This window comes from Engystomops pustulosus, chromosome 1, assembly GCF_040894005.1.
Source record: "Engystomops pustulosus chromosome 1, aEngPut4.maternal, whole genome shotgun sequence".
Classification (NCBI taxonomy): domain Eukaryota; kingdom Metazoa; phylum Chordata; class Amphibia; order Anura; family Leptodactylidae; genus Engystomops; species Engystomops pustulosus.
The window spans coordinates 81711103-81738381 of record NC_092411.1 but is presented as its reverse complement, the minus strand read 5'-3'; the positions used below and the strand labels follow the sequence as shown (position 1 = coordinate 81738381).

The window sequence follows — 27279 nt, the reverse complement described above, 5'->3', positions numbered from 1 at the left end:
CATTGACGGACGCCTGAGATTTCTTGTTATCTGTAAGGAAACGACAAGGGAAAAGTATTAGCCATCTTTTGGCATTATTAATTTTATGTGGCATTTTTAATTATTATAGGCCAGAGAAATATCTGGTGTGTGTATATATACAGGCGATTCCGTACTTAAGAACACCCGACTTACAGACAACCCTAGTTACAAACGGGACCTCTGGATATTGGTAATTTACTGTACTTTAGTCACAGGCTACAATAAACAGCTATAACAGTCAAAGGTGTCTGCAATGAAACTTTATTGTTAATCCTGGGTCTTATGGCAACCCAACATTTTTTAAATCCAATTGACAAAGAGACCAAAAAAAAATGTTTGGCTGGGGTTACAGTTGTAAAATATACAGTTCTTAAGAACAAACCTACCCTGTACGTAACCCGGGGACTGCCTGTATACACATATGTTTATTATGAATGTGTTTATAATGTGTAGCATCCAGGTATTAACCGGTTAAGGGGCCCTTTCCTGTTTTTTCATGTCCATTTTTCACTCCCCACCTTCAAAAATCTATAACTTTTTTATTTTTACACGTAAAGAGCTGTGCGACAGCTAGTTTTCTGCGTAACAAATTGCACTTCATAGTGATGGTATTAAATATTCCATGTCATGTACTCGGAAGCGGGAAAAAAATTCCAAATGCAGATGGGGTTTTCCCTCCCCAACAACAAAAGGGAACTTATAGGAATATAGGCAATGATTAGACATTTAATAATCTCTATGATGAGATGCTATGTTCTCACAATAGCATTCCACAAAGATGATGCTCTGATTCTACGGATACCATATTCTTGACAAGGCTACATCAACTACATTAAATTGATATGTACTTATGCAATCTGTTAACTACAGGCGTACTTAAAATTGTATGACTTGATTAAATACATTGTTAGTCCTGAGCACCTGCGCCTGCGTGCGCGAAAGGCGCTTGTATCTTCCTGTTTTTGTACAATATCTGTGCCTTACAATGCCGATTCTTGTTGTACCATGCATCTTGTTCAATAAAAGAATGATACAAAAAAAAAAAAAAAATTCCAAATGCATTTGCGCCATTTTCTTGTGGGCTTGGATATTACGTATTTCACTGCGCGCCCCAAATGACAGGTCTACTTTATTCTTTGGGTCGGTACGATTAAGGGGATACCAAATTTGTATAGGTTTTATAATGTTTTCATACATTTACAAAAATTAAAAACTCCTGTACAAAAATTATTTTTTTGATTTTGCCAACTACTTGCACTAATAACTTTTTTATACTTTGGTGTACGGAGCTGTGGGTGGTGTCATTTCTTGCAAAATTTGATAATATTTTCAATGATATCATTTTTAGGACTGTACGACCTTTTGATCACTTTTTATAGATTTTTCTATATTTTTCAAAATGGCAAAAAAAAGTGCCATTTTCGACTTTGGGTGCTATTTTCCGTTATGGGGTTAAACGCATTGAAAAACCGTTATCATATTTTGATAGATCGGGCATTTTCGGATGCGTCGATACCTAATGATTTTTACTGTTTATTTATATTTATGTCAGTTCTAGGGAAAGGGGGGTGATTTGAAATGTTAGGTTTTTTTATTATTTTTTTTTTTTTACTTTTTTTTATTTTTCTTTACTATTTTTCAGACTCCCTAGGGTACTTTAAACCTAGGTTGTCTGATCGATCCTATCATATACTGCCATACTACAGTATGGCAGTATATGGGGATTTTCCTCCTCATTCATTACAATGTGCTATCAGCACATTGTAATGAAGGGGTTAAAACGAAATAGCCTTGGGTCTTCGGAAGACCCGAGGCTACCATGGAGACGGATCGCCGCTCCCCGATGACGTCACGGGGAGCGGCGATCCCAGGTAAGATGGCGGCGCCCACGCGCCGCTAACTTTTTGAGGCTGCCGGCAGCTTTGCCGGCAGCCATCGCTGTGATAACAACCGCGATCGGTGCTAGCACCAAACGCGGGTGTTACCAGTAAGCCTTTGCTGCAATATGCAGCAAAGACTTACCGGCTATGGAGAGGGCTCAGCCCGTGAGCCCTCTGCATGCAGCGCGACCCGACCGCCGCGAATACACAGCGGGCGGTCGCGAACTGGTTAATTCTGCTAGGGAAAATGAAGCTTTATTTTTTTTTTTTCACAGCTAGCCCCCAGGCCACCTCTAAAGTTTTTATCAAAGATGGACTTCCACTTTAAAGAAATTTTAAAAGAATTTATCAAAATGTGAACTTCAACTTACGGATATCACGGAAGTGGATAATCAGTCTGGCCACCAATGACAAATACTCCTCCTAGAATTCAGAAAATTTTAACATAAACAACAAGAAGCCACATCATATAAATAAGCATGCTACAAAAAAAAAAAAAAAAAATTATATATATAATCATCTCCCCTTCATATAAAATAAGCCACCAAAGTCACATGCACATCAAAAACGTTAAGAGGGAAGTGTCATGTCAGGCACCCCATTTGTTTAGGGCGCCTAAAACAAAGCAAGTGGAATTTTAAACATGACAGTCTCATATTTCTAGATAATATCATGAGTAATGAATGGGCCGTTACAAAATTTTTGTCCCCATTTTCTTTATATCCCTTGTTTCCCCAGTCAGTCACTCGGACGGTAACAGAGGGGACCACAAAACCTAACACTGCTGCAGATTATTAGGTTCTGTCATACAGTAATGTTGGAGCTGAAAGAACAGCCTTCTGATCTTGTAGCAGAATTTAGTGAGAAGGGTTATGACACTGTCCCCCAGTAGGCAGAAATGTTAAAGTGTGCGGCTGTCAATGTGATACACTCCGGATTCATCATCGGTAATAAAGAACACAGTATAGAGAACAAAGGCTGCACCCCAGGGAAGGGAATGTCTTACTCTTTGCACATCTTCTGTATATTGCCTTCAGGTGAAGGCAGCAGTGAAAAAAAAAGGTGGTCCAAATTTTATCTGAGCTTGCAGTCCCAACTATGTGTTAACTTCTAGTGTCTCCAGTTCTATAGCTCACAGAACCAAAATCATACATATCTTTAAAATGCTGTAGCATATGATAGGGTAGTCTGAAGTGATGACCCACACTCAATAAAAATCTTTTCAGCAAAATTGTATTAACCAAAACAATAATGGGAATGTGTCATTTGGACCGCAAAAAAAAAAAGGAAGGATAATTTGTCTCTTAGAAAAAAAAATAATCTTAGGACAGACTGCAAAACAAATATCTTGTATTTAAAAAAAAGACGTAGTGGACATTAAATAATTATACTGCTAATAATGCCCTTTTACACAAAACATATGAAAACGGTCGTATGCCATCCTTACAGTTTTTATATGTACCACACAACCCCATTCATCACAATGAGCAATTCAGCCATTTATTTAAATGGCCGTATTGTCCACCGTACCGCGAGTGACATGTAAAAAATATTATATAGAGCATGCCTGGATTTCGCCAGTATTTCCATTCTGTATGGCCCGTAGAAGTACATGGAAATGTTTAAAATAAGTGTTGCATATGGATTGCGTACAGTTGTGCACCGTATGCTGCCATATATACGTGAACCAGTGGGAGGTGCATTCTGTCAGCTCGCCATTACTTGCCAGCACACCCCATTTTATATGGAAACGGTGCAGATACAGTGACATACATGCACATAGATAGAAAAAATATATATATATATATATATATATATATATATATATATATATATATATATATATATACACAGATTCAAAAGACACACATATACAGGAATGGAGAAATTATACATAAGTGTGAACTAGACATAACCTGAAAGAAGCAGGCTTTGGGCACTTTAAAAATGTTGGCAAACACGTGTAAGAAAATGTATATCACCTAATACCTGCACACAAACATCTCTATTTTCCTGAAAGTTTTGTTCATATTGTTGTTTAGTTTTATTGACTACCTTGTTTTGTTTCTGTACTGCAGGCATAAATAACCCAAAGTATAATGCAACAACCAGTGTCCATTGCCAACCTATCAACTGAGAACATACAGTGTGATTATACTGCACCAATGTTATCTGGTATGTTTGTAGATGTTCACTATTCTACTCTGTATTATACTGGATGTTACATGCCATTAACCTGTGTAAATCAATAAAAAATATTGAAAACAGAAAATGACAACAAAATCCAGACTTTAAGGCTACATTCACATACATCGGCACCGGGAGCGATATATGGAAGCGGCGCCGTATTACGAAAGCTAGCCGCCGTGAGGACATAGCGGTGTATGGGGGCACGTATATACGTCCCCCATATGTTCGTGTGATGCCTAAAAATGATTAAACTCTGGAAGATTCCTGCTCATATAAAAGCCTAAGGTCATACATCATGCTATAAAATATATACATAATCAGTCCATGAATGTTAGAAGACACTTACCCGTGTTTTAGCCTTTAAAAAGACATGGCTCTCCATCTCCTTACTAGACTTATTGTGGGCAACTCCTGCCTTGCGCATCGCTTCTTCACTAGAAAACAAGAAGAGGATATTTATGAACAGGATCCCGCTCTCAACTATAGGGAAATGTTAGATTTATATATCTTAAAGAGGACCTGTCACCTCTAAAAGCTGCACTAGGAGCTGCTTATTTTAGTGCTAGAACAGACACAGCAGTGTTACACTGCTAGTGTTATTGGAAACCTCCGATAGTGCTAACAAACACCGCTGCGCTTTACAATAGAAAACACACGACCGCGCTGTAAGGGGGCGGGATCAGAGGCGGTGACTGCCGCGTGAAGCTCTACAGTCTACAGCCTATGGAGTAGGAGGGGCAGTCCGGAGATGAAGCAGCACCACCGGACCACCCCCTCATGAATACTCGCAGCCACTTACAGCGTGGTCTGGCGTTCATATTGTACATCATGGCAGTGTCTGCTAACGTTATCAGAGGTTTTACGATAACGTTAGCCGTGTAACACTGCAGCGTCTGTTCTAGCAATAGGAGCTGCTTATTTTTGTAAGCAGCCTCTAGTGCAGTTTTTAGAGGCGACAGGTCCTCTTTAAGCAAAACCACCACCCTCTTCCCACCACCCAGGATAAGAGACTGTGCCATCAGGTAAAGGCTCCCTAGAGATAGGCAGACCCTAGAGCAGGAGCAGATTTTTGTTCTTTATTATGGGAAGAATCAGGCAAGAATGAAGAAGAAACCATCAGACAGACGACACAGGCTCTTCCGGAGGTGAGCAGACTCCACAGGATGCAGCTTGTATCCCCAGCCTAGTATTACTCTGTAATGTGCTGCAACCTTCACGTGAGCGGATATCCTGTCATATTCATTGGGATCTGTCACCAATCCATTGTGTTCATAGGTGATTATCCTCTCCGGGATTATGGGGTAGTGGGGAAATGAAGGGTTGCAGTTAGATGTTCTATTTCACCCCACAAGTAGAGCCTTATGGCACTTGATAAACTTCCACCAGGATGAAGCATTGTAAAACAAGCACACTAACACACTGGTGTGTGCCCCCTCTAGTAGGATCTGCTCTTCTTTAAGCTGCTTATTCCCTGTTTTTTTAAGGGTTTTAAAATTATGCAAGTGAACCTGATTAGCATTTTTATAACCGTTGATTTCAGAAGGCATAAGGCCATGGATAACAAAATATAAGAAGATTACCACAGTCTTCTTGCCTGGCTTTGAGCAAGTGTCCCTGGTTTATTGATGTTTGATTTTGACAGATTTTCTTTAACTCGTAGGTTCCATTAATAAGTAAAACTTTCCTGTCTCCACAATACACCCCAAATAGTACCGAATGGGTGACTTTAATTGTGGTGTAATGGTGCCAATGGGACTTCTCTGCATTTCTGCTTTCACAAAAAAATAAATAAAAAACTTTTAATCCACATCAATGCACGAATGCATGTCTGATACCCTTTGTCCCAGCAAGGTCTGCATTGTAAACCTGCTCCCTTCTCACATCCCCCAGCTCCACATCACTACAACTTGGATTTTAAATTTCTATGCATGCACATTGCACTGACGCAGCTAGTCGGGGATGTAGTGACGTGGAGCTGGGGACACCACAATTACAGTCAGCTATAGGGTAAAGGCAGTCTCCTACTTAAGAACACCTGACTTACAGACAACCCCTAGTTACAAACGGACCTCTGGATGTTGGTGTCTGCAATTAAGATTTATTGTTAATACTGGTTCTTATGACAACATTTTTGACTGTGGTCTCAATTATTAGTTTGTTTGTGTTTTTTTTTTTTTACAACTATAACTCAGTAGATAGCTCCAGTTATAAATCACATCCAAGATTTGTATTAAAGGTGAGATTTTCCTATTCAAGTTAAGATGTCTATTTTGTGCCATCTGCACGGGGTATGTGCAAATACAAGAAGGGAGTTAACTTTGAATTATGAGAGAATTACATTTTTATCTTAAAAAAAGTTTCTTGGTGAGGCTGGATGTCAATTCTTGTGTACGGCTGAGGTCTCATTGTAAGAGGCAGCAAAGAAATAAGAAAACAAGCCACAAACAATACGCTCTTAAAGGCATTTTTGGATTTCAAAATGTACTTCAAGAAACACCATCATTTCAATTAACCCTACAAAAAAATTAAAAAACCTCAGGTCAATAGCACTAACTTAAAAGGGTTCTCCTGAGGATAAATACATAAACCATGTTCAGGTGTGGCACTATTTTTGGAAGAAAGCAGCCATGTTTTTCAACCTAGGGAGAACCCCTTAAAGACAACCTGTCAGGTCAATTTGGGACCCTTAACCAACTACAGGTCCTTATGTGGCTACGGATCTCAAAATTGACCTTTTTGAAGTTTTTATATGAAAAAAAAAGAATTACTTAGAAGGGAGTCCAACGAGACACATCGGACTCACATCAGAAGCTCCCGTGGTGCTGCCTCTTCTTGCAATACGGGAAGGGAAGCCAGGACAGTATCCCGTCATCACTGTGCACAGCGCTTGCGCAGTAAAGCTGGGACATGCAAGTGCCGACAGAACATGTTGGGTATTCGGTTATTTAAAGGGGTTCTCTGGAGGTGGAAAAACATGGCTGCAGTCTTCCAAAAACAGCGCCTCACCTGACCATGGGTAGTGTGTGGTATTGCAACTAAGCTCCATTCATTTCTATACAGCTGAGCTGCAGTACTGGCAGTAACCATGGTCAGGTGTGGTGCTGTTTTTGGAAGACTGCAGCTATGTTTTTCCACCTCCTGAGAACCCCTTTAACTGAATGCCCCAAAATCAAACTGGTCCATAAGGACCTGTGTGTGTGGTTTAGTGTCCAAAATCACATCTCATCTCATTAATATCACAGTGATCAGCCAGACTACACCATCAGTCACTGACCACAGAGATGATGCCTGTATACCCAGCATAAGATCCACGATCGTCAGCAACTTATCCTGTGTCCTATCCTGTACTTCTCACTATTGTAGAGAAGGAAGTAGTTAGCCTGCTTCTGCTGGTATCAAAAGGAGCTCTGCAGCAGAGGCGAGCCGCTGGAGACTAATGTACTGGCAGGACTGAGGGTGAAGACACACATGGCGTTTTTGGGCCGTTTTTACTAAGTGCGTTTTCAGATCGTTAAAAAACGCATCCGTTTTTTTAAAAACGCATGCGTTTTTTGAAAACGCATGCATTTTTGTCCGTTTTTCCGAAATTGCGCAATGAAAAATGGACAAAAACGCATGCGTTTTCAACGATCTGAAAACGCACTTAGTAAAAACGGCCCAAAAACGCCATGTGTGTCTTCACCCTGAGGCTCCAAACCATCACTGCCAAAACCAGCTGCCGTGTCAGTGTCCCAGGACCTATTGATGGATTCCCTTAAAGGACATTTACCACCCTGATGAACCGAGCACACTTACATGTTGGTGAGTGTCCCCGCTGGCAGGGTGTGCTCTTCTTTTAGCTACTTATGCCATGGATTTTTACAAAAAAGGCTTAAAGAACAACTACCACCACATTTAGGGGTGGCAGACTGTCACCAAATGCATGCTCGTTACCTTAGGGGTTCATTGGGAGTCCTCCTGGCACATCTGCTGCCCCAAAATATACACTTTATAACTTTATGGAAAGGAGCATGAAGAGCTCACAGTTTCTTTAGCCGAGCGCCTCCTGGCTGTGTCGGAAGATAAATTACTCACGCCCCCTCACTGATATTCCCCTCAAGAAGGCCAGCCGCAAGCGCTGCAGACAGCTGTCACTGTGAGGTACCTCGAGGTACCTCCAAGGTCTTCCTCCCCTCTCCCGGCCGGCTGTGCAAGACTGCTCACATGCATGCACGAGGTTAGCAGCCAGTTGATGTCACTGGATGCGTCTGGCCTTACTGAGGGGAATATCAATGAGGGGGAAGAATAAATTATCTTCTGACAGAGCCAGGAGGCGCTCGGCCAACGGAGCTGTGAACGCCTCCATCCCATCTCCATAAAGTTATAAAGTGTATATTTTGGGGTAGCAGACGTGCCATAAATACTCCCAATTAACCCTTGAGGTAACGAGCATGCATTTGGTGACAGTCTATCACCCCTAAATGTGGTGGTAGATATCCTTCAAAAAAATATGCAAATGAGCCTGAGGGGCTCTGGGCTCCATAGGTAGACATTGCCAGGGTGTCTATTTTCTTGCATAGTGGCTGGCTGGGTACCACCATGAAGATGAAGCAATAGTGCTGCACCCCTCCTATCCTCTGACTTCACAGACCCCCTATGATCATGAGGTGATGACATATATCAGTGGTGGCGAACCTATGGCACGGGTGCCGGAGGTGGCACTCAGAGCTAATTCTGTGGGCACTCAGGTTGTCACGCCAGGACAAAGTTCACCAGAATGGAACAAATCCACCAAATCTTCCCGCAGTCCCAGGCAACTTAAGCGATGCTGCTCTCAGAGCTATTTTAAAGCGACACAGGAGAAGGTGTGGACAGGGCTGCAGTATCTTTGGTGATCCTATTGCTGGACCTTCAATTCTTCCTCTACAGAGAAGCTTCCTCTGGAGAGAAGCTACAATGAGAGTCTGAATTTGCCCTCCTTCTTTCAACTATATTGGTGGCCTCAGGAGCTGATACGATTGATAGATGTGGAACAACAGGTAGCAATAAGTTACTGCTTAAAATGTCATGTTGGCACTTAACAGTAATTAAGTGGATTTTGGTTGTAGTTTGGACACTCGATCTCTAAAAGGTTCGCCAACACTGACATATATTAATGACATGAGGAGGAGAGCTGAGCACCGTGTACCTCTCACATTATCATTAGTGCAGTACTTGCTCCAAACTGAGTCAGTGTTCATTAATACTAAGTGACCGGTCCCAGTGCTAGGACCATTTACAAGGTCCAGTCCACACCACAGCCCTGCATGAAATTACTATGGCGTACACAATGCTGCCAGTGCTTCCATGTCATGGCAATAACGGCCATACACCTCCCCCTATTACAGCCGCTCTATGAGGAGATGCTCGGAGACAAGTTGCCGGCTATGACTAGGTAACAAGTCGGGCTGAGGCCTAACCCTGCTCCTCCTGGCCGCGCACTTACATCTGGCTGACGAGCTTCTGCCTGAAGCCGGCGCTCCGCCAGTCACTGTCAGGGGCCGACACGTCCATTCTCGGCTCAGTGTGCTCTGTCCAGGAGGGAATCACAGCTCCACGGGCCAACCGGAAGTGTCGCAAGGCAGCGTGGGACTTTGTTCAGTCACTAGCGGCCGAACTGTGAGACACTCCCACAAGGCGTGGAGCACAGAGAAGAGCGCTGATAGCGCGCCCCCTGGCGCCCATTGGCTGCAGATGCAGCGCGCCTCGTGTGCGGTCCGGCTCTTGTCCTGCTCCTCTTCTCTAGAATGGGGGGGATGGATTCACAGAGGCCACTAGGAATTTAGGGCCCCTCCACAATATTTTCTCATCTAATGTTCGCAATGTGACCTAGTGATAGTAGTTTTAAACCTTCACTGGCCATGGGTTGTGAGGCCAGTGAGAAACGTGGCGTTTTTTTTTCATTGCGTTTTTTGCATCCTTGAAAAACGCATCACATTGGCTTTTTCAGGACGGTGACACACGTATCATTTTTGGCGTATTTCTTTTGCAATTTCAAACGCATTAAAAACTGATGCGTTTTCACACATGCGTTATTCAAATATTTCCTAGCGCTTATGGTTTTAAAAAGCAAATGCTTGATGTGTGGTAATTACATGCAGCTGTGTCCAGCAGTCATCTCCCCGTTGTTTGTGCATGTTTACATGTCACATGCGTTTCAAAACGGGCTCCCGCTATAAGCACTCAGCGCCGCCCGGAGCCTAGTCACTATGTTATTAAATAAAAAATAAATTAATAAAAAGGCCCATAAGCCCGAAAACATAAAAAGAGACATATAATGCACAAAAAAAGTCATAATTGTAACACAAACCCCACATATATACGGTATCAACACGTCCATAACAACCCGTAGAATAGAAGTAAATAATTATTTTTTACTTTAAAATTTTATTTTCACTTAACACAGAATATACAAACAATCGAACCGTGGTATTTCAATATATTTTGACTTCGCAGATCCAGTATGACAATTTACATAAGTGCACAAATATATCGCTTTAGATCATACCTGTGGGTGGCACGGTGGCTGAGTGAGTAGCACTTCTGCCTTGCAGCGCTGGGGTCCCACCCAGGCCAACATCTGCAAAGAGTTTGTATGTTCTCTCCTCCGGTTTCTTCCCACACTCCAAAACATACTGTTAGGTTGTTTAGATTGTGAGCCCCGTGGGGACAGGGACCAATTTGTCATGCTTTGTCCAACGCTGCGTAATCTGTGTGTGCTATATAAATAAAGAATTATTATTATTACTACCTAGACATGCTCTTTTGGGTGGTACCAATTCCACCTCCACTCCATTTCCTCCTCACCAGTCAAGAAATACCGGTTTGCTCTTGATTTTCCTCTAACTTACCACCCTAATAATAAAATAATAACTTAATAACATAACTTACCATTTTTGAAAAATGTGACGTGAAGTGTCGATTCTATCTATATTGGAAAGATACTTTAATTGTTCTATCAACTCTGGTACTGTGGGTGAAGAGCTCTGAAGCCAATGGGACAAAAGACATCTTTTGGTCACTAGCAGCACTACGTGAGGAAACCATCAGCTGTTTAGGAACACTTCCTTCTGTGATTTTCCTCTCCTGTTCCTCCTCTTCCTCACGCTCCTCATTTTTCCTACCAATATCATGAAATAAGCACTCTCGAGGGTGTTCTGATATATTTGTGTTCCAATGCCTATTGATGTAATCTGTAACTTGCGACCAGTATCTTTGAATATTAGGACAAGCCCATATACCATGCCACAGATCCAGAAGTACTGCTCCACAATTGGGGCATTCCGTAATACGGTCTGGTCTAGTGGGGGAAGGCAGAATATTTAGGGCATATATTGCCCCATGCATCAATTTAAAGGAAACCTACTACTTAAAAGTGGTAGTTCTAACCCACAGATACATGGCACCAGCTCAGGGTGAGCTGGCGCCGGAGCATATTTTCATTAATACAAGAAACCCCCAATTGCTGATTTATACTTGATATTAAAATCCGTTTTGGCGCACCATAGTACGGCACGCGCACCATGCACACGACTGTGCGTGCGCCTTATTCGGAAGTGCCGGAGGGACAGTGAAACTTTGCATGGGGAAAAAGGCCCCTTCTGTGCCTCGCTGTGCGCCCATGCAAAATTGCATAACAAATTGCAAGATGGGTTTTATCTTTTCATCTTTTGGAAATGTGTAAATTTTAAGGCTAAATGCTGTAAACGTATAACCGACAAAATTTGACAATTGCAAGTTTCACCTCCATTTTGATGTAATTACTTTGAAGATCTCAAGGTTTTAACAATCTCCATAAAAGTTGTTTCTGATAGTTTGAGAGGTGCAGATGTGACAATGGGTTCATATATAGGGGGATTATTAAGTATTAAATATTTAAAAGTTCATTCAATACATTAATTACCCCCAAAATAGTAAATTCTGAAAATATGGAGAATCGATATTGGATTTCTAAGCTGCGTGACATCAAAATAAATTATCCAGACATTTCAAAAATGATGAAAATGTTAAGTGGAAATATGGGATATGTAATTCAACAACTTATTTAGGTGGTAAATCTATCTGCCTGAATTTCGCATAGGGCAAATTTTTCAAAAAAATTAATAATTTTTTTTTTTCGTACATAAACTCAAAACTTACCTGCCAAAATTTACCACTAAAATGAAGTACAACATGTGAGGAAAAAAAACAATCGCTTTGATAAGTAACAGTGTTCAAAAGTTATAACTAGAGATGAGCGAACATACTCGTCCGAGCTTGATGCATCTCCCGCGGTTTTGATTTTTGGCGGCCAGAAACAGAGCCAATCACAAGCTAGGAGCCGCTGCACTCCACCCAGCATGACGTGGTACCCTTACACGTCGATAGCAGTGGTTGGCTGGCCTGATCAGGTGACCCTGGAATAGATTAGCCCCTGCCTGCGCTGCTCGCATCATTCTCTGTCTGGATGCCGTTAGGGAGAGAGCTGCTGCTGCTGCAGGGATAGCGTTAGGCTGTTATATTAGCTTAGTGTTAGGCAGGAGTGATTCTACAAGAACCCAACAGCCATTGTTAGGGCTAGAATTTTTTTTTTCTTTGCTTGTGGCTGGGCTTGCTGGCACTAGTAGTGCAGCTAGTACCATATTGTGACAAATTTTCAGGGAGACTTGCGAACGTTCTATTTAGCTCTTAGTGACACACATATCCATCTCAAACACCCAAGTGGGACAATCACAGGCACAGCACAAAATCCTGTTGTGTGCTGTCAGTGTAGGTTAGAAACTAACTATAGCAATCATCATCATCTTCTGTGGTTGATGTGTGATTTCTTCTGATCGTTTTGTTAAAAAAAAAAAGACACAAAAAACGCAAAAAAACACAAAACAAAAATTTACAGTTTACACTTTAATTTTGAAAATGTTGAACCCGAGGGCTAGGGGTAGAGGAAGAGGGTGTGGGCATCCAACTACTGCAGGGGTCAGAGGCCGTGGTCCTGGGCGGGGTGAGACACCACCTGCTGATGAGGGAGCAGGGGAACGCCGCAGAGCTACACTCCCTAGGTTCATGTCTCAAGTTACTGGGACTCGTGGTAGAGCACTGCTGGGGCCAGAACAGTGCGAACAGGTGATGTTGTGGATTGCGGACAATGCTTCTAGACATTTGTCCACCGGTCAGTCTTCTATGCAGTCCACCCATGTCACCAAAATCAGCACTCCTCCAGCTCCTCCACCTCAGCCTCCTTCCCCCCAGTCTGCCCCCTCCCAGGAAAATTTTTCATTTGAACCGGCATACTCTGAGGAACTGTTTTCTGGAGTCACAAACCACTTGTCCGGTTGCTGCTGATCTCTTTCCCGATGCCCAGGTTTTCCACCGGTCGCAGTCTGTGGGTGATGATGAAATTGTTGATGTAGTGGAAGAAGTGTGTAAAGAGGTGTCGGACGATGAGGAGACACGGTTGTCAGACAGTGGTGAAGTTGTTGTCAGGGCAGGAAGTCCGAGGGGGGAGCAGACTGAGGGATCGGAGGATGATGAGGTGACAGACCCAAGCTGGGTTGATAGGCCGGGTGAACACAGTGCTTCTGAGACAGAGGCGAGTCCTCGACGAGAACAGGTTGGAAGAGGCAGTGGTGGGGCCAGACGGAGAGGCAGGGCCAGCGCCAAATGTTTCATGTAGTGAAGCTCCCGTGGCGAGGGCTAGATTTTCGGAAGTCTGGAGGTTCTTTAAAGAAACTCTGAATGACCGACGGACTGTGGTGTGCAACCTGTGCCACACCAGGATCAGCAGGGGTTCCACCACTACCAGCTTAACCACCACCAGTATGCGCAGGCATATGAATGCTAAACACCCCACTCAATGGAACCAAGGCCGTTCACCTCCGGCCGGGCACACCACTGCTCCTTCCCCTGTGTCATCTGCTGCCTCTGCTAGTCAGCCCCCTGCCCAGGACCCCGGCCCAAACACCTCCCGTGCGAAAACAGCACTTTCGCCTCCACGATCCTCCACAGCATCCACCAATGTCTCCATGCGCAGCGTTCAGCTGTCTATACCCCAGACGCTGGAGCGCAAGAGGAAATACAGTGCAACCCACCCACACGCCCAAGCCCTCAACGTCCACATCTCCAAATTACTCAGCCTGGAGATGCTGTCCTATAGGCTGGTAGAGACTGAGGCCTTTCGCAACCTCATGGTGGCGCCCGCCCCTCGGTATTTGGTCCCCAGCCGCCACTACTTTTCCCGATGTGCCGTCCCAGCCCTGCACCAGCACGTGTCAGACAACATCATCCGTGCCCTCACCAACGCCGTTTCTAACAAGGTCCACCTGACCACGGACACGTGGATGAGTGCTGCTGGGCAGGGCTACTATATATCGCTGACGGCACATTGGGTTAACTTGGGGGAGGCTGGGACCGAGTCTGACCCTAGGGCTGGTCATATACTGCCGACACCGAGGTTGCGGGGCCTACCTCGGTCCAGGTCTCTCAGGCCTATTATGCCTCCTCCTCCTCCCACCCCTCCTCCACCTCCTCCTCTGAATTACCATCTGTGGGCATGGCGCCATCAGTCGGTAGCTCTAGGCACAGCAGCAGTGCCGTCGCTAAGCGACAGCAGGTGGTGCTCAAACTGCTGAGCCTAGGCGTTAAAAGGCACACCAAGAGCTATTATAGGGCATCACAGCGCAGACTGATCTGTGGCTGGCACCGCTGAATCTGAAGCCAGGCATGGTTGTGTGTGACAACGGCCATAACCTGGTGGCGGCTCTGCAACTCGACAGACTGACACATGTGCCATGCCTGGCCCATGTTTTAAATCTCATAGTTCAGCGGTTCCTCAAGACATACCCCAATCTGTCTGATTTGCTCACAAAGGTGGGCCGCATCTGTGCGCATTTCAGGAAGTCCAGCACAGATGCTGCCACTCTCAGGACAGCGCAGCGCCACCTCCAACTGCCCGCTCACCGACTGTTGTGCGACGTGCCCACGAGGTGGAATTCAACATTAACCATGTTATCCAGAGTTTACCAGCAGCGCAGAGCGATTGTAGACTGCCAGATGTCAACTTCCACCAGAACTGGTAGTCAAGTCAGTCAGCTTCCTCAAGTCTACAATGAGGAGTGGACGTGGATGTCTGATATCTGTCAGGTGCTGAGTAACTTTGAGGAGTCAACACAGATGGTCAATGGCGATGCTGCCATCATCAGCCTCACCATCCCGCTGCTTGACCTGTTGAAAAACTCTCTGGTCAGCATGAAGTCGGAAGCTTTGCACTCGTCACAAGAGACGGGGGAAGAAGATTCCGTTGTTGATAGCCAAAGCACCCTCAGGTCTGTTTCTCAGCGCATATCGGAGGAAGTGGAGGAGGAAGAGGAGGAGAATGTTGGCAAAACAGAAGAGGGTAGCAATGCTCAGTCCTTCACTGTTCAGCGTGTAGGGGCAGAAGAAGAGGAGTTGGAGAAGTTGGAGGAGGAGGAAATGGACAGTCAAGCCAGTGAGGGGAGTGAATTCTTGCGTGTTGGGACTCTGGCGCATATGGCAGATTTCATGCTAGGCTGCCTATCCCGTGACCCTCGCGTTCAAAGAATTTATTCCAGCACCAATTACTGGGTATTCACTCTCCTGGACCCACGGTACAAGCAAAATCTTTCCACTCTCATCCCTGGAGAGGAAAGGAGTGTGAGAATGCATGAATACCAGCAGGTCCTGGTGCACAAGCTGAAACAGTATTTCCCTTCTGACAGTGCTAGCGGCAGAGGGCGTACTTCTGCGTGACAAGTAGCGAGGGAGAGTAGGCGAGCAGGCAGCTTGTCCAGCACTGGCAGGGGTACGCTTTACAAGGCCTTTGCCAGTTTTATGTCACCCCAGCAAGACACTGTCACCTGTCCCCAGTCTCGGCAGAGTAGGGCTGATCTTTACAGAAAGATGGTGAGGGAGTACGTAGCTGACCATACCATTGTCCTAAATGATCACACAGCTCCCTACAACTACTAGGTTTCAAAGCTGGACATGTGGCACGAACTGTGTCTTGGAGGTTCTTGCCTGCCCTGCCGCTAGCGTGTTGTCTCAGCGGGTTTTCAGTGCAGCTGGTGGCATCATCACCGATAAGCGTACACGCCTGTCGACTGACTGGCTGACGCTTATCAAGATGAATAAAGCCTGGATTTCTCAAGATTTCCATTCTCCACCAGATGAAAGAAGCTCAACCTGAATAATGTATGCACTCCTCCTCCTCATTTTCCTCCTTCTCCTCCTCTTTGTACACTAAAGCAGAGGAAACTGGCTATTTTTTGCCAGGGCCAACTGGCTCTAGCTAAAGTACTCTATGTATTTAATTTTTCTGGAGGGCCACCTACCCGGTTCTCTGTTTTAAACAATTTTTGGGAGTGCCACATACAGGCACTCAATCTATTTAATTTTTCTGGAGGACCACCTACCCGGTCCTCTGGTTTGAAAACTTTTTTGGACTTCCACATAAAGGCACTAACCAAATTTAATTGTCTCCATAGCAGCCTCCACACGTCGTCTTTATAGCTGCCTCCACATGTTGTCTCCATTGCTACCTCCACACGTGATCTCCATAGCTGCCTCCAAAAGTCGTCCATATAGCTGCCTCCATACATCGTCCCCTTAGCAAACGAGCTGTGTCAGGCAGAATTTTGGGTTGTTTTCATGGTTTCCACATCAAACTTGTTAACTTTGTCGCCACCCTGCTGTGTTATCCACAAAATTTACTGCCAAACTTTTATCATTTACCGATATTATTTCAGCGCTTCTTGCACATCTGTTTACATTCCCCTCACCCGCCATAACCAAGCCAATTATTTATAAGAACAGAACTATCTTATACAAAAGGTTCTTAGAAGTGCTGTTTGTATCCCCCGCCTGCTTTGAAAATTATAATTTTTTCAAAGTAACCGCTTCCGGCCCCCATGCCCATTTTGGGTGGGGAGGAGCCTAGAGGCAGGGGCTTGGACAGGAGAAAGCTCGCCTGGCAGCGGACCGCCAGCTCCATCCCAAGATCCAACTAACATAGTTTTAACTGCAGCACCTTTAATCTACTACTACTTTACTGCCTCAATACATCGTCCCCTTATCAAACGAGCTGTGTCAGGCAGAATTTTCAGGTGTTTCACCAGATACATAATGGAACTCGGCCAATCTGTCACCGCCATGCTGGAGAAATTAAGTTGCAATCATAGCAGTGCAATATGGATGCCCCATACTGTCGCTCTTAATTATGGAACCATTTCCGAAAAAACAATTAAAAATAGAACCGCTATGCTATTCCATTATTCCTAGATGAAATATTCAAACGACCCCGCCTGCTTTGAAAATTATAATTTTTTCAAAGTAAACGCTTCTGGCCCCCAGGCCCATTTTGGGTGGGGAGGAGCCGAGAGACAGGGGCTTGAACAGGCGAAAGCTTGCCTGGCAGCGGACCGCCAGCTCCATCCCAAAATTAGGCAGCCTCAGAGGCATCCATGCATACTGCCCCTGCTGTTTCCTGTCCATTTCGCCTCCACGATCCTCCACAGTGTCTACCAATGTCTCTATGCGCAACTTTCAACTGTCTATACCCCAGACGCTGGAGCGCGGGAGGAAATACAGCACATCATCCCCTTATCAAACGAGCTGTGTCAGGCAGAATTTTCAGGTGTTTCACCAGATACATAATGGAACTCGGCGCATCTGTCGCCACCCTGCTGGAGACCAGAAGTTTCAATAAATGAAAAAAGCAATATGGATGCCCCATACTGTCGCTCTTAATCATGGAAGTCGTCTCCATGGCTGCCTCCACATGTCGTCCCCTTATCAAACGAGCTGTGTCAGGCTCATTTTTCGGGTGTTTCACCAGATACGTTATGGAACTTGGTCACTATGTCGCCACCATGCTGTGTTATCGACTAAATATACCGTCAACCTTTTGTTCACATAGGAAATCATTTCTTGCTCACCTCCTTTGGTTCCTCTCTGACGCCTTAACCAGGCAAAATACTGATACATACAGTGCTACACGTTATCCTCGCCAAAAGGAATTTTTTTAATTGGTTTGAAGCCTGAGTCCATTTGGGGGTATGTCGCCATGCCACTCTCTAGCCTGCCGCTGCTGCCACTGCCTCTGCAAGCCGTCTTCTATAGTGTCAGGGTCAATTATTGGATGTTTTAGATGCTATCTAGCCTCATTCGGTCACTCTGTCATCGCCATGCTGTTGCCCATAATTTTGGCATAATGGTGCGATTAAGAAGCCTAAGAGGCATCCATGCATGCTGCCCCTGCTGTTTCCTGTCCATTTCCGTGGTGTTTCCATCATTTTCTGAGGTTTCCAGGTGTTTGGCCAAGCTTCCCTGTGCAGAGCCTTGGTCCCCTTGAAAAATCCTCGAGTCTCACATTGACTTCAATGGGGCTCGTTATTCGAGACGAGCACTCGAGCATCAGGAAAAGTTTGTCTCGAATAACGAGCACGCGAGCATTTTAGTGCTCGCTCATCTCTAGTTATAACCATATAGATATTAGTGAATTCGCTTTATAATTATTACATTCATTTAGCTGCATAATTTACCCATATTAACTTAATAAAAGTAGAAAATGCATCTAGGAATATATTGGGCATTTTTTTCTGAGGAAGAAGACCCCCCCTATATGTAGATGTAACCCGCTGTCGGGGCACATGGCAGGGCGCGGAAGGGAAGGAGCCATTGAGCTTTTGTAGGGCACAGTAGTTTTCAGGTGCCATGATGTGTTTGTAGAGCCCCTGAGGCGTTCACATGTGGCATTTTGGTTGCGTTTTGAAACACATTCTAAAGGCTCCACCTGTGATTGCACCTTGAGGTAATATTACATTTACTTTGCGTTTAATTAATGTGGTGAAAACCCAATGGGGCACTTACTTACCCCGTCCCTCGAAGTGCATTGTCCGTCCAGAATGCACTGTGCTGTGATTCACTTAGATTGTGCGCCCAATATCCTGCATCTGACGCTTTACCGCTGAGGTCCGCCGGAGTTCACCATCTTCCTCTCGGTGCATGTAAGTGCCTGGCTTGTGAAACAATTTTGAAGCTAAATTCCGCGATTTGTCCGATTCCATCAGATCGTCCGACGGCCCGCCCCCCCCCCCCCCCCCATTTCTGTTGCATGAAAGTCGGCACAATTGAGCCAAAATCCAGTCGCGTGTTCCAAAAAACCCTATAAATACCTGTCCCAGCGGCGAAAAATGGAAATCGTCGGGATGTCCGACGAAAGTGAGGTCTATGGGGCCCTTAGTAAATGAGCCCCAATGTTACCAAAATATCTGAACACGAGTGGATTGCGTTTCCAAATGTAACCAAAATGCCACGTGTGAAGGTGGCCTCAGTTACCACAAACCTTTATCCCAGAGAATTTGTAAACTTTTTATCATGTGGCATAGGGGGCATATTAAAGGGGTTATCCGGGTTTAAAAATTTTTTTATGTCCGGGCTGGGGAGGGCTATTTAAACATAATAAACATGGACTTACCTCCTCCGGTGCTGCCAATGTCCTGCGCCGCGGCCGGTCTTCTCCGTGCGCCGGCTTCATTACACCAGCGCACGGGGAGCTTCCGGCCGGCCGGAAGCTCCCATGCGCACCATCTCCCAGCGCTTACAACGCTGAGAGATAGGGACGCATGGGAGGAGCCGTCCACATCGCGGACCGGAAGCTCCCTGTGCGCGGCTTCCGTGCCCCTGTTTGTTTACAGGGGCACGGATCGAAGTGACCGCGGCGCGGGACATCGGCAGCACCGGAGGAGGTAAGTCCATGTTTATTATGTTTAACTAGCCCTCCCCAGCCCGGCCATAAAAAAAATTTAAACCCGGATAACCCCTTTAACCCCTTGCCACTGATGGGCCATTTGCATTTTATTTTCATTTTTCCATGTACAGAGCTTTGTGAGGGCTTATTTTCTACATAATAAATTGTACTTCCTAGTGACAGTATTTTATATTCCATACCTTGTACTGGAAAGTGGTAATACAATTCAAAATTCAGTAAAATTGACAAGAAACGGCACTAGCGCCAATTTCTTGTGGGCTCTCTTTGAGGTCTTTCACTGTACATTTCAAATGGCATCTCTAATATATTCTTTGGTTCAGTACGATCACAGGGATACCACATTTATATAGGTTTTTTTAGGTGTTAATAGATTGTACCAAAAATGTAAAATGATGCCCCAAAAAATGATTACCTTTACCATATTCTGACTCCAATAACTTTTGCATACTGAGGAGTACAGAGTTGGCTAGGTGTCAACGAGCTGACGTTTTCATTGCTACCATTTTGGGGACTGTGTGACCTTTCGATCACTTTTTATTATCTTTTATGTGTTGCAAAAAAGTGTTGATTTGGATATTTGAGCGCATTATGGGGTTCGCCGCCGGGATTAACAATTATTATATCTTTATAGATTGTACATTTTGGACATGTGTTAGGGGCATTATTTTTAATTTTATTTTTAATTTTTATACATTTTAATTAGAGATGAGCGAACATACTCGTCCGAGCTTGATGCTCGTTCGAGCATTAGCGTACTCGAAACTGCTCGTTGCTCGGACGAGTATTTCGCCAGCTCGAGAAAATGGCATCTCCCGCCGTTTTGCTTTTTGGCGGCCAGAAACAGAGCCAATCACAAGCCAGGAGACTCTGCACTCCACCCAGCATGACGTGGTACCCTTACACGTCGATAGCAGTGGTTGGCTGGCCAGATCAGGTGACCCTGGAATAGACTAGCCCCTGCCCGCGCTGCTCGGATCATTCTCTGTCTGGATGCCACTAGGGAGAGAGCTGCTGCTGGTCAGGGAAAGCGTTAGGCTGTTCTATTAGAATAGTGTTAGGATTGATTCTACAAGAACCCAACAGCCCTTCTTAGGGCTACAATAACGTTTTATTTTACTTTTTTTTGTTTGCTTGTGGCTGGGCTTGCTGGCACTAGTAGTGCAGCTAGTACCATATTGTGAGGAATTTGCAGGGAGACTTGCTACCGTTATGTTTAGCTCTTAGTGACACACATATCCACCTTAAACACCGAAGTGGGACAATTTATTAGGGGTTTGATTAGAATTAGGCAGAGTCTGCTGATTTTTTTTTACCTTTATTTCTTTTTATAGCTCAAAGCAGTGTGCTTTCACTGTAGGCTAGAAAATAGCCATAGGAGAACCCCAACGGCTTATTTAGGCCTACAATAGCGTTATATTTTCCTTTTTTTTGTTTGCTTGTGGCTGGGCTTGCTGGCATTAGTAGTGCAGCTAGTACCATATTGTGAGGAATTTGCTGGGAGACTTGCGACCGTTGTGTTTAGCTCTTAGTGACACGCATATCCACCTCAAACACCGAAGTGGGACAATTTATTAGGGGTTTGATTAGAATTAGGCAGAGTCTGCTGATTTATTTTTTTTTACCTTTATTTCTTTTTATAGCTCAAAGTCATCAGGCACAGCACAAAATCCAGTTGTGTGCTGTCAGTGTAGGTTAGAAACTAGCCATAGCAATAGGATAGCATCGTTTTGTTTAAAAAAAAAAAATAATTTGAAGTTTACACTTTAATTTTGAAAATGTTTAACCCGAGGGCTAGGGGTAGAGGACGAGGGCGTGGACGTGGGCGTCCACCTACTGCAGGGGTCAGAGGCCGTGGTCCTGGGCGGGGTGAGACACCACCTGCTGATGAGGGAGCAGGGGAATGCCGCAGAGCTACACTCCCTAGGTTCATCATGTCTCAAGTTACTGGGACTCGTGGTAGAGCACTGCTGAGGCCAGAACAGTGCGAAGAGGTGATGTCGTGGATTGCGGACAATGCTTCTAGCCATTTCTCCACCAGTCAGTCTTTCACGCAGTCCACCCATGTCACCGAAATCAGCACTCCTCCAGCTCCTCCACCTCAGCCTCCTTCCCCCCAGTATGCCCCCTCCCAGCAAAATTTGGCATTTGAACCGGCATACTCTGAGGAACTGTTTTCTGGACCCTTCCCACAGTGACAAACCACTTGTCCGGTTGCTGCTCAGCAATTTTCCGATGCCCAGGTTTTCCACCGGTCGCAGTCTGTGGGTGATGATGACATTATTGACATAGTGGAAGAAGTGTGTAAAGAGGTGTCGGACGATGAGAAGACACGGTTGTCAGACAGTGGTGAAGTTGTTGTCAGGGCAGGAAGTCCGAGGGGGGAGCAGACTGAGGGATCGGAGGATGATGAGGTGACAGACCCAAGATGGGTTGATAGGCCGGGTGAACACAGTGCTTCTGAGACGGAGGCGAGTCCTATAGCAGAACAGGTTGGAAGAGGCAGTGGTGGGGCCAGACGGAGAGGCAGGGCCAGAGCTGGTGCATCAGCGCCAAATGTTGCCCGTAGTCAAGCTCCCGTGGCGAGGGCTAGATTTTCAGAAGTCTGGAGGTTCTTTAAAGAAACACCGGATGACCGACGGACTGTGGTGTGCAACCTTTGCCAAACCAGGTTCAGCAGGGGTTCCACCACTACTAGCTTAACTACCACAAGTATGCGCAGGCATATGAATGCTAAACACCCCACTCAATGGCACCAAGCCCGTTCACCTCCGGCCGGGCACACCACTGCTCCTTCCCCTGTGTCATCTGCTAGTCAGCCCCCTGCCCAGGACCACGGCCCAAACACCTCCCGTGCGAAAACCCCATCTTCGCCTCCACGATCCTCCACAGCATCCACCAGCGTTCAGCTCTCCATACCCCAGACGCTGGAGCGCAAAAGGAAGTAAAGAGCAACCCACCCACACGCCCAAGCCCTCAACGTCCACATCTCCTAGTTGCTTAGCCTGGAGATGCTGCCCTATAGGCTGGTAGAGACCAAGGCCTTTCGAAACCTCATGGCGGCGGCCGCCCCTCGGTATTCGGTCCCCAGCCGCCACTACTTTTCCCGATGTGCCGTCCCAGCCCTGCACAAGCACATGTCAGAGAACATCATCCGTGCCCTGACCAACGCCGTTTCTGACAAGGTCCACCTGACCACGGACACGTGGACGAGTGCTGCTGGGCAGGGCCACTATATATCGCTGATGGCACATTGGGTTAACTTGGTGGAGGCTGGGACCGAGTCTGACCCGGGGACTGCTCATATACTGCCGACGCCGAGGATTGCGGGGCCTACCTCGGTCCAGGTCTCAAAGGCCTACTATGCCTCCTCCTCCTCCCACCCCTCCTCCACCTCCGAATTACCATCCGGGGGCATGGCGCCATCAGTCGGTAGCTCTAGGCACAGCAGCAGTGTCGTCGCTAAGCGACAGCAGGCGGTGCTCAAACTGCTGAGCCTAGGCGATAAAAGGCACACCGCCCAAGAGCTATTACAGGGCATCATGGCGCAGACTGATCTGTGGCTGGCACCGCTGAACCTGAAGCCAGGCATGGTTGTGTGTGACAACGGCCGTAACCTGGTGGCGGCTCTGCAACTCGGCAGACTGACACATGTGCCATGCCTGGCCCATGTGTTAAATCTCATAGTTCAGCGTTTCCTCAAGACATACCCCAATCTGTCTGATTTGCTCACGAAGGTGCGCCACATCTGTGCGCATTTCAGGAAGTCCAGCACAGATGCTGCCACTCTCAGGGCAGCGCAGCGCCGCCTCCAACTGCCCGCTCACCGACTGTTGTGCGACGTGCCCACGAGGTGGAATTCAATATTAACCATGTTATCCAGAGTTTACCAGCAGCGCAGAGCAATTGTAGACTGCCAGATGTCAACTTCCACCAGAACTGGAAGTCAGGTCAGTCAGCTTCCTCAAGTCTACAATGAGGAGTGGACGTGGATGTCTGATATCTGTCAGGTGCTGAGTAACTTTGAGGAATCAACACAGATGGTCAGTGGCGATGCCGCCATCATCAGCCTCACCATCCCGCTGCTTGGCCTGTTGAAAAACTCTCTGGTCAGCATGAAGTCGGAAGCTTTGCGCTCGTCACAAGAGACGGGGGAAGAAGATTCCCTTGTTGATAGCCAAAGCACCCTTAGGTCTGTTTCTCAGCGCATATCGGAGGAGGTGGAGGAGGATGAGGAGGAAGAGGAGGAGAATGTTGGCGAGACAGAAGAGGGGACCATTGTTCAGTCCTTCACTGTTCAGCGTGTATGGGCAGAAGAAGAGGAGTTGGAGGAGTTGGAGGAGGAGGAAATAGGCAGTCAGGCCAGTGAGGGGAGTGAATTCTTGCGCATTGGGACTCTGGCGCATATGGCAGATTTCATGCTAGGCTGCCTATCCCGTGACCCTCGCGTTCAAAGAATTTATTCCAGCACCGATTACTGGGTATTCACTCTCCTGGACCCACGGTACAAGCAAAATCTTTCCACTCTCATCCCTGGAGAGGAAAGGAGTGTGAGAATGCATGAATACCAGCAGGCCCTGGTGCACAATCTGAAACAGTATTTCCCTTCTGACAGCGCTAGCGGCAGAGGGCGTACTTCTGCGGGACAAGTAGCGAGGGAGAGTAGGCGAGCAGGCAGCTTTTCCAGCACTGGCAGGAGTACACTTTACAAGGCCTTTGCCAGTTTTATGTCACCCCAGCAAGACACTGTCACCTGTCCCGAGTCTCGGCAGACTAGGGCTGATCTTTACAGAAAGATGGTGAGGGAGTACTTAGCTGACCATACCATCGTCCTAAATGATCACACAGCTCCCTACAACTACTGGGTTTCAAAGCTGGACATGTGGCACGAACTGGCGCTGTACGCCTTGGAGGTTCTTGCCTGCCCTGCCGCTAGCGTGTTGTCTCAGCGGGTTTTCAGTGCAGCTGGTGGCATCATCACCGATAAGCGTACACGCCTGTCGACTGACAGCGCTGACAGGCTGACGCTCATCAAGATGAATAAAGCCTGGATTTCTCCGCATTTTCATTCTCCACCAGGTGAAAGAAGCTCAACCTGAATAATGTATGCACTCCTCCTCCTCATTGTCCTCCTTCTCCTCCTCTTTGTACACTAAAGCATAGGAAACTGGCTATTTTTTGGCTCTGGCTCTAGCTATAGTACTCTATGTATTTAATTTTTCTGGAGGGCCACCTACCCGGTCCTCTGTTTTAAGCAATTTTTGGGAGTGCCACATACAGGCACTCAATCTATTTAATTTTTCTGGAGGACCACCTACCTGCTCCTCTGGTTTGAAAACTTTTTTGGACTGCCACATACAGGCACTCAATTTATTTTATTTTTCTGGAGGACCACCTACCTGCTCCTCTGGTTGGAAAACGTTTTTGGACTGCCACATACAGGCACTATCCAAATGAAATTGTCTCCATAGCAGCCTCCACATGTCGTCTTTTTAGCTGGCTCCACACGTTGTCTCCATTGCTTCCTCCACACGTCATCGCCATAGCTGCCTCCAAAAGTCGTCCATATAGCTGCCTCCATACATGGTCTCCTTATCAAACGATCTGTGTCAGGCAGAATTTTGGGTTGTTTTCATGGCTTCCACATCAAACTTGTTAACTTTGTCGCCACCCTGCTGTGTAATCCACAAAATATACTGGCAAACTTTTATCATTTACCGATATTATTTCAGAGCTTCTTGCGCATCTGTTTACATTCCCCTCACCCGCCATATCCTAAACTTATAAGAACGCTACTACATTTGATCTTATACAAAAGGTTCTTAGAAGTGCTGTTTGGGGAGTAGCCTAGAGACAGGGGCTTGGATTGGCGAAAGCTTGCCTGGCAGCAGAGCGCCAGCTCCATCTCAAGATCCAACTAACATAGTTTTAACTGCAGCACCTTTAATCTACTACTAGTTCACTGCCTCCATACATCGTCCCCTTATCAAACGAGCTGTGTCAGGTAGAATTTTGGGTTGTTTTCATGGCTTCCACATCAAACTTGTTAACTTTGTCGCCACCCTGCTGTGTAATCCACAAAATATACTGGAAAACTTTTATCATTTACCGATATTATTTCAGAGCTTCTTGCGCATCTGTTTACATTCCCCTCACCCGCCATATCCCAAACTTATAAGAGCGCTACTACACTTGATCCTATACAAAAGGTTCTTAGAAGTGCTGTTTGGGGAGTAGCCTAGAGACAGGGGCTTGGATTGGCGAAAGCTCGCCTGGCAGCAGAGCGCCAGCTCCATCTCAAGATCCAACTAACATAGTTTTAACTGCAGCACCTTTAATCTACTACTAGTCCACTGCCTCCATACATGGTCCCCTTATCAAACGAGCTGTGTCAGGCAGAATTTTGGGTTGTTTTCATGGCTTCCACATCAAACTTGTTAACTTTGTCGCCACCCTGCTGTGTAATCCACAAAATATACTGGCAAACTTTTATCATTTACCGATATTATTTCAGAGCTTCTTGCGCATCTGTTTACATTCCCCTCACCCGCCATATCCTAAACTTATAAGAACGCTACTACACTTGATCTTATACAAAAGGTTCTTAGAAGTGCTGTTTGGGGAGTAGCCTAGAGACAGGGGCTTGGATTGGCGAAAGCTCGCCTGGCAGCAGAGCGCCAGCTCCATCTCAAGATCCAACTAACATAGTTTTAACTGCAGCACCTTTAATCTACTACTAATCCACTGCCTCCATACATGGTCCCCTTATCAAACGAGCTGTGTCAGGCAGAATTTTGGGTTGTTTTCATGGCTTCCACATCAAACTTGTTAACTTTGTCGCCACCCTGCTGTGTAATCCACAAAATATACTGGCAAACCTTTATCATTTACCGATATTATTTCAGAGCTTCTTGCGCATCTGTTTACATTCCCCTCACCCGCCATATCCTAAACTTATAAGAACGCTACTACACTTGATCTTATACAAAAGGTTCTTAGAAGTGCTGTTTGGGGAGTAGCCTAGAGACAGGGGCTTGGATTGGCGAAAGCTTGCCTGGCAGCAGAGCGCCAGCTCCATCTCAAGATCCAACTAACATAGTTTTAACTGCAGCACCTTTAATCTACTACTAGTTCACTGCCTCCATACATCGTCCCCTTATCAAACGAGCTGTGTCAGGTAGAATTTTGGGTTGTTTTCATGGCTTCCACATCAAACTTGTTAACTTTGTCGCCACCCTGCTGTGTAATCCACAAAATATACTGGAAAACTTTTATCATTTACCGATATTATTTCAGCGCTTCTTGCGCATCTGTTTACATTCCCCTCACCCGCCATATCCCAAACTTATAAGAACGCTACTACACTTGATCTTATACAAAAGGTTCTTAGAAGTGCTGTTTGGGGAGTAG

At 45.8% G+C, this 27279-nt stretch overlaps 1 protein-coding gene across 4 annotated transcripts in view; it reads right to left on the bottom strand.

Annotated features, from left to right (window-relative positions):
* The window catches only part of MED15 (mediator complex subunit 15), a 40888-nt gene extending 31124 nt beyond the window's left edge, over positions 1–9764 (bottom strand). Inside the window, exons 1-4 of one of the 4 annotated variants that reach the window (XM_072145324.1) lie at positions 9556–9764; positions 4438–4525; positions 2273–2324; positions 1–30 (exon numbers count right to left, since the gene is read on the bottom strand). In XM_072145324.1, the coding sequence (XP_072001425.1) occupies positions 1–30; positions 2273–2324; positions 4438–4525; positions 9556–9623 (238 nt within the window). In that variant the 5' untranslated portion in view covers positions 9624–9764. The remainder of the gene's footprint in view (positions 31–2272; positions 2325–4437; positions 4526–9555) is intronic. The other 3 variants (XM_072145343.1, XM_072145314.1, XM_072145334.1) reach the window with 3 other exon arrangements.
* Positions 9765–27279: the final 17515 nt, after the last annotated feature.